The sequence below is a fragment of the Magallana gigas genome, chromosome 7 (assembly GCF_963853765.1).
Source record: "Magallana gigas chromosome 7, xbMagGiga1.1, whole genome shotgun sequence".
NCBI classification, from domain to species: Eukaryota; Metazoa; Mollusca; class Bivalvia; order Ostreida; family Ostreidae; genus Magallana; species Magallana gigas.
Genome location: NC_088859.1, coordinates 12,082,014 through 12,095,823, shown reverse-complemented (window position 1 = coordinate 12,095,823; position 13,810 = coordinate 12,082,014). Strand labels below are relative to the sequence as shown.

General features: G+C 36.3%; 3 protein-coding genes across 4 annotated transcripts; all 3 read right to left on the bottom strand.

Moving 5' to 3' along the window:
- Positions 1 to 1,914: 1,914 nt before the first annotated feature.
- LOC117690277 (uncharacterized) lies at positions 1,915 to 5,763 on the bottom strand. Of its 2 annotated transcripts, none has more exons than XM_066067799.1 (2): positions 4,754 to 5,763; positions 1,915 to 2,296 (listed from the first exon to the last, which is right to left on the bottom strand). In XM_066067799.1, the coding sequence occupies exon 1, from the start codon at positions 5,547 to 5,549 to the stop codon at positions 4,758 to 4,760; it is 792 nt and encodes a 263-aa protein (XP_065923871.1). In that variant the 5' UTR covers positions 5,550 to 5,763; the 3' UTR covers positions 1,915 to 2,296; positions 4,754 to 4,757. The 2 variants fall into 2 exon arrangements, with proteins under 2 accessions (XP_065923871.1, XP_034329777.2); XM_034473886.2 differs by lacking the exon at positions 1,915 to 2,296 and adding an exon at positions 3,335 to 3,567.
- Positions 5,764 to 8,761: 2,998 nt separating this feature from the next.
- On the bottom strand, positions 8,762 to 9,118 carry LOC136269794 (uncharacterized). The gene has a single exon (XM_066065023.1). The coding sequence runs from the start codon at positions 9,116 to 9,118 to the stop codon at positions 8,762 to 8,764; it is 357 nt and encodes a 118-aa protein (XP_065921095.1).
- A 701-nt stretch (positions 9,119 to 9,819) lies between these two features.
- LOC117684220 (retrovirus-related Pol polyprotein from transposon 17.6) lies at positions 9,820 to 12,705 on the bottom strand. Its single transcript, XM_034455469.2, has one exon. It carries the CDS (start codon positions 12,703 to 12,705, stop codon positions 9,820 to 9,822), a length of 2,886 nt encoding a protein of 961 aa, XP_034311360.2.
- Positions 12,706 to 13,810: the final 1,105 nt, after the last annotated feature.

The following is a 13,810-nucleotide window of genomic DNA, read 5'->3' as shown; positions in this document are numbered from 1 at the left end:
TTCCTGTGAATTTTCGAGCGGAAGTATAAGTGTTCGGATAATATTCTCAAAATACGTAAGTACTCGTCGATTTTCTTATCATATCCTACTTGGATTTATGCTAAAACATCAACATCTTTTAAGATGTATGTCTTATTTCACCATCTAGCGGTTTTTTAAATTAAACGATGATATTCAGAACAGAGTTATCGTTAGTTAAAACCACGTGAAGAGTGGTTGATAATATAAACATTGGGCTGCTTAATAAAATCATAGCCATGTTTGATGTTTGTGGTGTGCAATACCATGTTTTTTTTAAAATAATGGGTGAATGTTTTGCATAAAAACTTAGTATATCGAGCCATTTTCAAGGAACATTCTGCATAAAATAGTACAGTCTGTTTCACTATTGATGTTATTACTAGGTCAGGCGCGGATCGAAAATTAATTCTTAGGGGGGATCTCTATTACGCATGTTAATTGTCGCAACAGCAGAAAAAACCCCTTTTTTGTATTGTTACATTTATTTCTAGAACACATTTTATCCACCAATTAATGAAGATAAAGTTTAAAATAAATAAACCTCTAGAATTTATATTTGACTACAAGTACCTAGATTCTTTAAAATAGACTATAAACACGAGGCATATTTTTACTGCGGAACTGAAAGGGTCAAATAAAACCACGTGATCTAAAATTTGAATGACAATAACATTCGCAGGGGTGAGCCAGCCCCGAATATAAAGTATCCACCGCAAAAAGTACTGCATCCTAAAAAGATATTGCCAAAAGCAGGACATCGAGATCAGCTATCTTTTAAAAAACGAGAAAAAAGAAAAACATCAGTAATTTTGCGGCTAAGTGGTCGTAGCTAAGTTGTCGAATGGCAATAGAGCCTTGGTCCTGGGTTTAAATACCACAAGAACCGAATAACTCATTACAAGAAAATAGTTCCCAGCTCTAATATTAACTCCTAGGGTAACCGTTACTTATATAAAAACGCGATACAAATTGAACACCGAATAGTCAATACAGCCTGAGCGCGGCACCCAAACCCAAAGGCACCGGGATCGAATCTCAAATGTAAAAAACCAATTTTTAAAAATTTTATATGGAAACGAAAAGAAATATATTTATGTTCTCTTTCGCTTCGCTCAGCCGAACATAAATTATTTCAAGTTCATAATCATATAAATAAACGAAACAAACGCATAATGAAGGTGGTGACAACATTAGCCAAATTCGAAGAACAAACGTCAGTAAGAGTAAAATAATATTGCATATGAAATTTAATTGTATATTAATTTTATAAACCCAAATTTTTTGAAACTGACAGGACTTTTTCAATATTGTCCTGAATATAACCGTCTTTTGCCGTTTCACTTCTCCATCTGCCATGCGCTTTAAACAGTCTGTTCGGAATATCCAGATTAGCAGCGGCCGTGGCTCCACCAGATCTCAAGGAATGAACTCCAAACTTCGAGGGATCTTCTCCTACTTCCTTTAATGCATTCAAAATAAGTTCTCTGATGCAAGTATAAGACAATGATTTGTTAGATCTTGCAAGTTTATGGGTGTTCGACTTTTTAAAGTACCTTAGTGACCTGAATATAAACAGATCGGAGTTTAATTGCATACCGGCCAGACTAAGGTAATCTTGAAGACATTGAACAGGACAAAGATTTGAATTGGTTTTTGTAATATACACAATATTACCCCTTCTGTAAACATCAGTCTTGGAACATCTTATTTTTATTTCCATGTGAGTGTCACAAAAAGTGATGTCCAATCTTCTAATATTGCACAACTCTCCAGCTCTGAAAAATCCGGCAAAACCAAGAACAAACAACAATCTAGTTCGTAGATGAGATAAATCAGCAACATTGGTCTTAGCACTAAAAACTTTTGATATGATATTAGAAGTAATGGGTTGTTTTTTGTTTATCGAAGTTTTAGAAAGAGTGCGCAAGGCTCCTTCAAAAGTAAGTTTAACAAGTTTGTCCGAACATGGATTTGGAAACAGATTTTTATCGTGATACCACTGCACTGCGTAAAACACGGAACTAAGAACTGATGAAGAGGATTTACACTGAACAAGATGCGAAATGAAGAGAGAAACAGTAGCAGGCGTAGCTGGTAAAGATGATAACTTGTTTATAGAACACCAACTTTCAAATTTCGAAAAATAAGACTTATATTTACGCAAGGTTGCATTGGATTTAGAAGCATTGATTAAACGTGGTATGTTTCTAACCAGCGCTGCCATGTCGCCCTCTCCATGATTTCGCAATTCGGCCCAATGTGAATGGTTGAATATCTGAAATAATAAAATTCAAAAGTCAATTTAACAATTTATTAACTAATAAATAACTCGAATGATAATCAATGTTATAAAATATACGTGATTAATCTCAAGGCTATCAGCCCAAATTATGTACAGGCTCTCAGCCATACATTACATACAAAAGATGACTCTCAGCCAACTCAACAGAAATCAGGCTCTCAGCCGTAAAAAACAAACAATCTGGCTCTCAGCCGCACATAACATAAACAGACTCTCAGCCTGTACTACACATTCAATACATATATATATATATATATATATATATATATATATATATATATATATATATATATATATATATATATGATCGTGTGGCTCTCCGCCGTGCACTAAATGTCACAAGTACAGTCAAATTTAGGCCGACAGGCTAAATTTCAAAATTTAAACAAACTCTAGAACATAGTCAGTTCTTACTTCTATGCATGCAATTGTTAGTAAGTAGAAGTTTGTAAATCCGAAACTATAATGTTAAATAGATTTGAAATTAATGTTCAGAACTAAAACATTCGATAAAAATTTAACTTCAGCAAACGCATTTTCTTTATGTGATCCTGCGATGAAAAAAATTCTTGGTTTGACATATTCCACATAGTCAATAACAAATGTTTTAAATTTTCCATCAGCGTTAACCAACAGAGGCCAAAAATGAGCCGATGTCCATTTTGGAACAACTAACGTACCTTGCGCTGTGCATAATTCTAGATGTCTTATAGTATCTGCTATCAAATGAACAGGTGGAACAATCCAAGAATTATACAGCTTCCAATCAAAAGCAAATGCGTCGACCCCTGAAGTACCTGGCGTCCAAAATTTGCTAAAGAACTTATTTACCTTATTGTTTTTACAATCTGCAAAAAGATCTATATCAAAAGGTCCCCACTTTTGACTAAAAAAATTAAAAACAACATCTGAAACAGACCAATCGTCAAAATCAAAAATTTTGCTATAACAATCAGCTTCATTGTTTTGATCTCTAGGAATCCATTCTACCTCTAATGTTATATGATTCTTAATACAAAAGAAGAAAATTTTACAGGCAATATCGTGGAGATCTTTTTTCATGCTTCCTGATTTTACAATTTTAACTACGTTTTGATTGTCGGTATAAACCTTTACAGTTCTGTTGCTTATCTTATCTGCAGACGATAATAAAGTAGTTTCAACAGCTTTCATTTCCCTCCAGGTAGAACTTTTGGCCGATTCTTCAGAAGTCCACATTCTATGCACTATGCTGTCTGCGCATTCTACAATGTAACCAGCAGCTGCATGCTTACTAGCGTCCGTATATACAATCCTTTGTGGAATAAACTTTTCTCTAAAGAAACATTGAGAAGACAGAGAATTTCAATTATGCAACCAAAAATTGAATTCATTTACAATTTCAGCGTTCAAAATAACATGATCGTCCCATGACAATGAATTTGCAATAACCATGTGCATAAATCTTGACATAATAGAACATATGTTTCCTAAAGACTGTTGAAAAGAAATAATGTTTCCAGCTATACTAGCGATTTCCCTTCTCGTAATTGATTTGGATGAAATAGCTTTAGAAATCTTTGTCAAAAATTTATCCTTTTTTTTGATTGGGGAATAAAAAGCATACCTTGCACTGTATCCCAAGAAAAACCCAACCAATCCATTGACTGACTCGGTTCCCAAATACTCTTTTCTTCGTTAACTAAGAACCCTGCTAATTTTAAATCTACTTGTATAGCTGAAGACATTACTTTACAAGAACTGTAATCTGTTGACAATCCTAACCCATCATCCAGATAAATGACAATTTTATGACCCTGTGATCTCCAATATTTGAGCAAAGGCTTGAACAATTGCGTAAAGATAAACGGAGCTGAACTCAGGCCAAACGGAAGAACTGTAAAAGAGTAATATACATTTTTCCAACAAAAACTGAGGTACTGAAAGTGGGAAGGATTAATGTCCAAATGATGATAACCACTCTTGAGATCAAACTTGAACATAAAATCATTTCCATTACAATATTTAATAGCGGAATTAATGCCTTCTAACTTGAATTTGTTTTTGGACACACATTTGTTTACATGCCTAAGATCTAAAATAAGTCTTTTCTTGCCATGAGAATTTGTAGCGACAGAAAGAGGATTGACAATTGATGGAACACTTTTACATTTAATTATAACTTTTTTACTCAATAAACTCTCAATTTCGCAGTCTACAAAGTCTTCGCTGTCAAGAGAAGACTTGTTGTTTTGAAGATAAACAGAATCTGGAAAAAAACTCAAAAGGAATACAATAACCAAACTGGATAGTATCAATAATGTATTGTTCGGCGCACAATTTTTCTTTCCAGAACGACAAATGTTTTGCTAAATTGCCTTTGACATTTTCTGTATTTCTAAACTTTACAACATCTAGAAATTCATGTTTATAAGTCAAGTTTTCATTTACCAGTTTATGTTCTCTGACTTTCTTCCGATGCACTGGTCTGGGTTGATGTTGGTTTTCCAATGGCCTGACTTCTCTTTTTAAGCGGACAGTTGATGCTCCAATGACCGAATCCGTTACAGTATAGACACTGATCCGGTTGAATTCTGTACGGTCCGGATTGCGAACCTCCGTTGTTCCAGCCTGCAGAGTTGAACTGGAACCTGGGGTAGGGAGCATATCTAGGTTGAACGAATTTGCTATCGCCACGAAAAGGATTACTTAAACCTTTCTTATCAAACCTTTTCCTTTTAGCCCTAGCCTCTGCCTGTCTGAGCCTCTGGCTTTCTTCTGAATTCTCTGTAATTGGGTTGTCTTTGAATTCTTTGGCCACGTCCCATCCATATTTGTCTGCAATTCTAATAACTTTTTTCTGCTCTTTAATGCGAAGTACAGAGTTCATAATAACGTCTTTAACAATGGCAATATCACCGAAATCAATAAGTTTCTCAATTTTTTCAAAATCGGATTGAATGTCTGTTAGAAAATTGTACCTCTCTTTATGGTGTTCAAGTTTGAAGTCAACAGAATTCTCTTTCCCTTGTGTAGCAGAGGTTTTGGCTTCGAATTCTTTCAAAATCGATTTCTTGTTTTCGGCCAGGGCAGCGTCTAACTTGCATGAGAATAGCTGAAAAGCTTCTGCATTGGACAGGTCTTCCGTAAAGCGAGAGTTGCTTGATGACATGGGGCGTCCGTTTATCTCGTGCAACGAGTGTCTGTCCGGGCTACCACGTGAGCTGACTGTGTCCGAGTCCGACATCTGAACGTAAGTAAGTGGTCGTAGCTAAGTTGTCGAATGGCAATAGAGCCTTGGTCCTGGGTTTAAATACCACAAGAACCGAATAACTCATTACAAGAAAATAGTTCCCAGCTCTAATATTAACTCCTAAGGTAACCGTTACTTATATAAAACGCGATACAAATTGAACACCGAATAGTCAATACAGCCTGAGCGCGGCACCCAAACCCAAAGCCACCGGGATCGAACCTCAAATGTACAAACCAATTTTTAAAAATTTTATATGGAAACGAAAAGAAATATATTTTTCACAACTTCATTCTTTAAAACCCCTTGCACAATTTTATTAGATAATAAACAAATTTTAGCTTTAAGGTGGAATAGGACACCTGCATATTTTGATGTTCTCCCTATTGAACTAAAAAATAAAAATATAAGATATAATACCCCCCCCCCCCAAAAAAAAAATGTTACCTGGCATCATAGCGCTACGGGTTAGAGCGTTAACTATGTGTCTGCTAGTAGAGAGTTTTAATCCTACTGGTGCTTATCTAGTTTATCTTAAGTTTCCAAAACTTTTTTTGGCCAAATATTGTAAAATTTTAAAATTCTAAAACGGTGAAAGTATATATTTTGATATAATTATATAATACAAATAACGCACCTTTATTCACATAAATATTGACATGTGTCCGATATTACGTGTCCGATTCAGTAATAATATCTTCTGTTCTAGCAACCCTGCAGTGAAAATCATTGCGCATTATGACTATGTCATTAATTTTTGTATTGTTTTTACAAAATTGCAACTACATTTATATATCCATGTCACCTTTTAAAAGCGTAAAACGTTTATCAATAATTGCCATAACTAACACTTTTTCTATTCGTTTTAAAGATTAAATTTTATAAAATACATATATTTTCCCCTACTCCCATATATTTTTGAAAAGAAACAAATGCATGGTTATGATGTCAACGAAGTCCTTCATTTAAATTGTAAAAGTTCATGTTTCCTGGGACACGGGTCCAGGCCACAGGACAGGGCCAAGATGGATATATAGTAAAAATATATACAATCTTAGAAAGTATTCTTATCTACTCATATATATATATATATATATATATGAAATAATGACAATAACAAACTGTCATATAAGAAAAAAATAACAAACTATATTTCAGAAAAATTAAATGCAAGGTTTCGATGTCCAATAGTTCTCTACTCTAAGTGTGAAATTTGTTTTTCTTGGTCTGGGATTCAGGTCCTATGGCGAGGCCAATAAGACCATATATAAAAAAAGGTATTAATCAAGGTCTTCCGTTTCCAACGGAAGATCTTATAGTGATTGTAATGTTTCTTTTTATTATTTTTTCCCCCTTTTTGTCTTTTAAATTTCTCAGAGATGTCTTGATGAATTTTTATGAGATTTTCAGGAATGACTGAAAATATAAACATCTAGAGGTTTTTAGTAAAAGATTTTCTAAATTCACTTCCGTTCGTCCGTTTCCTGTCCCGCGACAAAAAGTTTGTCACCTCGAGATCTCAAAAACGGTAAAGACTTGAACATTCAAACTTTGTGGGGTGATAGACCTATAGCTGTAGATGTGTTTTTAAACACTTTTGTTTTGTTCGTCGTAACTTCGGGTCGTCACCGGAAGCACTTCAAAAATAATTATTTTTATGCATTAACTTTTTTGTCCACAGAATAAACATATAAGTATAAATCTATACATATGATATCTCTGCTATGTAATATGAACAAAAAAATTCTACTTCCGGTGAGATATCTCAATAATCTCAGGTAGCTTTTATAAAACACATTTTGTACCCGCGATATCTCAGAAAATAATAGTGATCCAGGCACGAAACAATAACGTATGATAGACATTTTATTGAAAATGTGTTTAACCACTTTTATTTTGTCTTCCGTCACTTCCGGTCTACACCGGAAGAGTTCAAACAAATCGAGCTGTTTATCTGTTTAACTTTTTTCCTTTGATAGTTTTAGTAACTTCGATAAATAATAATGTAAGATAGGCAAGTAAACAAGAAATAATAAATTTAATTTTCATTGAGCACTTCCCTTTGTCCGTTTCCTGTCCCGAGACAAAAAACCTTATTTTGACGAGATCTAAAAAACGGTAACGACTTGAACAACCAAACTTTGTGGAATGATAGACCAATGTATGTACATGTGTTACCACTATTTTGTTTAATCTGGCGTAACTTCCGGTCGTCACAGGAAGTACACCAAATTTTGATTTTTTAAAAATTATTTTGTTTACTTAGCAGGGAAGTAACATTTAAGCTAAAGAAATATAAAAGGTCATATTTAAATGGTAAAAAAATCTACTTCCGGTGAGACATCTCAAATATCTCAAATAGCCTTATTTTATAAAAACATAAAGTACTCGCAAGATCTCAGAAACTGTGAAAGATCAAGACAACAAACTTATATGGATGATGAACATTTATTTGTACATGTGTTTAACGGGTTTAATTTTGTCGTACGTCACTTCCGGTTCTCACTTGAAGCATTCAAGCAGAAGACTTTTTTTTTTTACTTTAGATTTTTTTAACATTTTACTCAATGTGAAGAACAGTAACGTTCCGTAGGTAAATGTACTAAAAATATCTACTTTTCATTTCCTTAATCACTTCCGTTTGTCCGTTTCCGGCCCCGAGATAAAACTCTTTTCTTAACGAGATACTATAGGTAACAAAAACTTGAACATCCAACCTTTGAGGAAAGACAAAACAATGTATGAAGATATGTTAACTATAATAATCTGAATGATCTGGCGTAACTTCCGGTCGTCACAGAAAGTACTCATAAATTGACACCTACTCTTTTGTTTTGTTTAACATAGAAATAATTTCTTCGGAATTCCTTTACAGTATATGTTGTGTTATACCCAGAACTCAGCCAACACGTGTGATCGCCATTGTAGAACTACTTTTTATTATGTCAATACGCAGTACAATTTAACAGTGAACCCCATACTGTAGTTATTATAAATCCGGAATACACCACATTCCTCCCCTTCATTTATATTGTCCATATCAATAATGATCAATAAAATTACATCACATTTTAACCATTTCAATGTTTTTACAATGTTACTGATATAACTGTTCATGGCCTTTGAATATTTTATAGAACCTCTGGTTCTAACTGACTACACGGAGATTATTATGCTCCCAAACACAGTGTAATCAGAAATAATATTCACAAATTAAGCTTCTTTGGAGCCCGTCTCTCTCTTTGAGGATAGCGTCGAGCCATTGGAGTTGGCACACTTGTGGAAGGTTTGGAAAGTTTTTCTGACACTACCGGAGATTTCAATACAGTTGGAGGAATCGCATCATTTCCTCCTGCGGTATGAGTTGCTGTAGGAACGACGACTTCCGGTATATCTATAACTGGTTCCACGTTGGTATCGCTGGTTCCACTGCGAAGCTGGTCAGCATGACGTCGCCATGTGGTGCCAAGTCCCGTGTCAACTGTGTATGACAGTGGCCCAGTACGAGACTGTATCTCTGCGGGAATCCACTTGCGTTCCGCGCTCCTATAATCTCTCGTCATGACTCTCTGTCCTTCTGTAAATGTATAGGCTCGGTTTGATCAAGTCCAGTCTGGTTCGTAAATTGCGTCCATAAAGTAGCTTAGCAGGTGTTTCATTTGTAAGAGAGTGCGGTGTTGTGCGATATCTAAATAAAAATGTACTCAGTTTTTGTTGAATAGAACCACAAGATTCCTTAGCACTCTTCATTGCCTGTTTAAAAACTTGAACGAGACGCTCAGCTTGTCCATTGGTCCGGGGATGATAGGGCGCTGATGTAATGTGTTTGATTCCGTTTTGTGTGAGGAATAAATGGAATTCTTCTGAAACAAACTGAGGGCCATTATCAGACACAATCACCTTAGGAAGTCCAAGTTGAGAAAATAAAATACGCAATTTCTCAATGGTATTTGTTGTAGTAGTACTGTTCATTGGGAAAATTTCTACCCATTTTGAATGTGCATCTATGATGAGTAGAAACATTGAGTTCATAAAGGGCCCAGCAAAGTCTATATGTAAGCGGTCCCAGGGTTCCTTTGGCCAGTCCCAAGGATGTACAGGTGCAGATTTTGGCATGTTGCTATGTCTCTGGCAACCACTACAGGTAAAACATAACTTTTCAATATCTTGATCCATCTTAGGCCACCATACAAATGATCTTGCAATAGACTTCTTTTTCACAATCCCAATATGCCCCTCGTGCAACTCTTGTAAAACAATGTTTCTAAGTTTCTCGGGCACAACAACACGATTTCAAGCAATTCTGGTGACAGGTCAGTTCCTTAAATCTGTAACTGTATGGACGAAATCTCTCATCGTCTGTAGGTAAAGCATTGTGTCCTGTTCGAACACTGTCCAACACATGTGATAAGATCGTATCTCGTTGAGTTCCCAGTTTAACTTGTGCACTGGTAACTGGTAGGTTCTCCATCTGAGTATTGTAAAATACTGCTGCTGTGTCTTCATAATCTGTGGTTATGGAGAGAGGTAGTCTACTCAGGCCATCTGCATTACAATGAGATTTGGTGTTTCGGTATTCAATGTTGTAAGTATGTCCAGCCAGATACAGTGCATACCTCTGTAATCTTGCAGCTGTCATGGCAGGTATTCCAGCACTCGGATTCAGGATGCTAACCAAAGGTTTGTGGTCGGTTACTAATGTGAATCGACGGCCATAAAGGTAAGTGTGAAATTTGACTACTCCCCAATATAAAGCTAAGGCTTCCTTGTCGATCTGAGAATATGCCTTTTCAGCCTTTGTAAGTGATCTTGAAGCGAATGATATGGGTCTTTCTGTACCATCATCCATGACATGTGAAAGTACACTACCAAGCCCATATGGAGAAGCGTCACAGGCTAGCTTGACAGGCTTGTGTGGGTCATAATGACAAAGAACTTGCTCTGACGTCATCAACTCCTTAACTTCAGCGAAGGCTTGTTCACACTGTTTTGTCCATTTCCATGTTTTCTCTCCTTGCAGAAGTTCATTCAGTGGACCTAGGACTGTTGACAGGTTTGGTAAAAAGGAACGGTAGTAATTGACTAATCCCAAGAATGACCGTAGTTGCTGTAGGTTCTCTGGTCTAGGTGCTTTAAGTACTGCATTGACTTTGTCTGGTGACTTCTTTAATCCTTCTTCGGAGATCATGTGACCGCAGTAGGACACTTGTTCTTGAAAGAAGTCGCATTTGTTAAGGTTTGCTCGTAGACCAAACTTCTCTAGGCGCTCTAAAACCGCGTCAAGATTTGCAAGGTGTTCTTCATCTGTTTTCCCACTAATGATCATGTCATCTAAAACACAAGATGTAAACGGTACCCCTTGTAACACTTGTTCTATTGCACGTTGCCATATTGCAGGGGCTGCCACTACTCCGAACTGCAAGCGTGTATACTGGTACAAGCCCTTCTGTGTGTTTATTGTCATCAATTCTCTTGTCGCCTCATCAACTTCCATCTGGTTGTAAGCTTGAGTCAAGTCTATCTTTGAAAATTTCTTTCCTCCCGCGAGTGAGGCGAATATGTCTTGGATTCGAGGTAATGGATACTGGTCGACTTTCATGACTGGGTTTATGGTTACCTTGTAGTCCCCACAAAGACGTACTTGTCCATTCTTCTTTACCACTGGCACCACTGGTGAAGCCCATTTACTGTGAGTAACAGGCTTAATAATGCCTTCTTTTTCCAGACGCTGAAGTTCTTCCTCAACCTTTGGCTTCAGTGAATAGGGCACGAGTCTAGCTTTACATAATTTTGGTTGGGCATTGTCTTCCAGGTACAATGTAGCTGTGATTCCTTTCAATTTTCCGATCTCTGATCCAAATACAGCTTTATGTTTGTTGAGAATCTCCTTCAATACCGCGTCTGTTTTCTGTGTAGATTGTTGCAGCTTCAGTACTTTGATTTCATGCCAGTTCACTTGAAACTGTAAAAGTCCATCACGCCCAAATAGTGCTGCTCCTTTCTGAGCAACAACCATCAAGTCCATGTTTTTCTGTTGTTTATTCAACGTCACCGGTACATGTGCCATGCCCAAGAGATTAATGCTCTCACCCGAAAAAGTATTTAGCTTGATTCTGGTCTTTTGAAGTGGAACATCACTAAGATTTTCCCTATAGAACGTCTCTGGTATGATGGAGACAGATGATCCAGTATCAAGTTCCATGTCAATTTGCTGTCCTTTGATCATTAGCTGAAGTATAATCGGATCCACTTTCCTCACATTGTTCACAAAATGCACATGTAGTATAGGTTCAAATTGATGTTCATCATTGTCACCATCATCATCTAAGTAGTTCACCCTTTTTCTTGGTTTCTTGTCTAAATCCTTCTTCTTCTTGAAATATGCTCTCTCAATATGGCCTTCATTTGAACAATAGTGACAAATACTGTGCAAGTGTTTACAAGATTTCACACTGTGATCATATCCACACCTCCAACATGGTCTATGACTGTCCTTATGTTGCTGTGATGCAGGTGAATGTTTTTGCATCTGTGGTTTACGTTTCGAGTTCTGACTTCCAACTTTGTGTACTGTCACACTGGTGTTCCGCTGTTCGCGTAGTTCCGTGGCATCCCGTCCTGCCGTTTCCATCGCATGCGCGATTTTTATTGCTCCATCCAGGGTAAGTGCTGATTCAGCCAGCAGTTTCTTCTGTACCGATTCATTTTTTATCCCACAAACAAATCTGTCTCTTATAGTATCATTCAAAGTATCTCCGAAGTTACAGTGAATGGACAGTTTTCTGAGTTCAGCTACATATATAAGAACAGTCTCATTAGATCTTTGTTCACGCTTGTGAAACCGAAATCGCTCCGCGATAACGGACGGTTTGGGGCAGAGATGTCTGTTTAAATGTTGCAGAATTTGTTCGTATGTAAGATCTGCAGGTTTAGTTGGTGCAACAATGTTCTTTAATAGTCCGTACGTTTTAGCTCCTATTACTGCTAAGAATGAAGGTACTAATAAATCTGCTGATACCCCGTTAGCTCTGAAGTAGAGGTCAACACGTTCCGTGTAAACATCCCATGTTTCGATTGATTCGTCGAATGATTCAATCTTACCGATGGATGACGATCTCATCTGTATGAATTGTTGTCCTTCCTCACCCATTCTGTGTCAGTGTGTGTCTTTCACCGTCCTCGTCGCCAATTATGTTGTGTTATACCCAGAACTCAGCCAACACGTGTGATCGCCATTGTAGAACTACTTTTTATTATGTCAATACGCAGTACAATATAACAGTGAACCCCATACTGTAGTTATTATAAATCCGGAATACACCACAGTATATATTGTGCATGTATTCATTTTCTTTTAAAAGAGAAATAGATTATTTGGTACCGAATAATACATGAGGAACGGAAGACCTTTTGGTTGCTATAGCAACAAGTGTCTAGTTAAATAATATTTTTCTGTACTATCACAGTTGTGGGAGATGTAATACTGCTCAGAATACTCTGATGTTAAAATATGAAATCCACAGCCCAGGCCGTGAGGCAGTAGCTGAGGCTTTTTATATGGGGGGGAGGGGGGGTTGTTTTTATATTTTTTTCAATCAACCTTTGTTAGTTAATAATTCCTAAAAAAAAAATACCGGAAATCCTTTGGATTTTTTTTTTGGATTTTACAATCATGCGCATGCGCATTACATTCACGTTAATCAGAGGAATTTCTTAAATTACTGTTTACACAGTATTACGTTTGCATGGATAAACTCAGAAACGATATTACAAATACGTGTAAATTTTCATTCATCTGCACCCAGAATGTTGAAATGACATACGTACGTATAAAAAAATCACATTTAAAAAAGTACATTAGTACTTTTATAATGAATTTGTACTAATCTCGTTTGTTTTATTAGTTTATTTTCTAAGCATTAACTTCAAAATCTCATATCTGTGCTAGCGCTATTTTTATGCGACATTGTGTGTTCAGAACATGAACATTACGTAATTTTGACTGTTATCAAAAGTGTAGTAAATACTTTATTTTCTAAATAATCTAATGATAAAATGAAAATGATTTACTTAAAACCACAGAATTCTAAATAAAAATTGCAGCTATGATTCGAACATCCTCTCATCCGATAAGGATAGCTACGTTGATATATTTCAGGTATGGTGAAAAACTTTGATTGCTTGACAAATGTTAATGGTTTGATAAAAGTGAAATGTCTTTGGTGAAAACCACGAATGTTGACCCATTATGGGTG

Bases quoted from the DNA above. Each gene is read 5' to 3' on its own strand.
- LOC117690277 (XM_066067799.1), bottom strand. From the start codon at position 5,549: ATGTCGGACTCGGACACAGTCAGCTCACGTGGTAGCCCGGACAGACAC.
- LOC136269794 (XM_066065023.1), bottom strand. From the start codon at position 9,118: ATGACGAGAGATTATAGGAGCGCGGAACGCAAGTGGATTCCCGCAGAG.
- LOC117684220 (XM_034455469.2), bottom strand. From the start codon at position 12,705: ATGGGTGAGGAAGGACAACAATTCATACAGATGAGATCGTCATCCATC.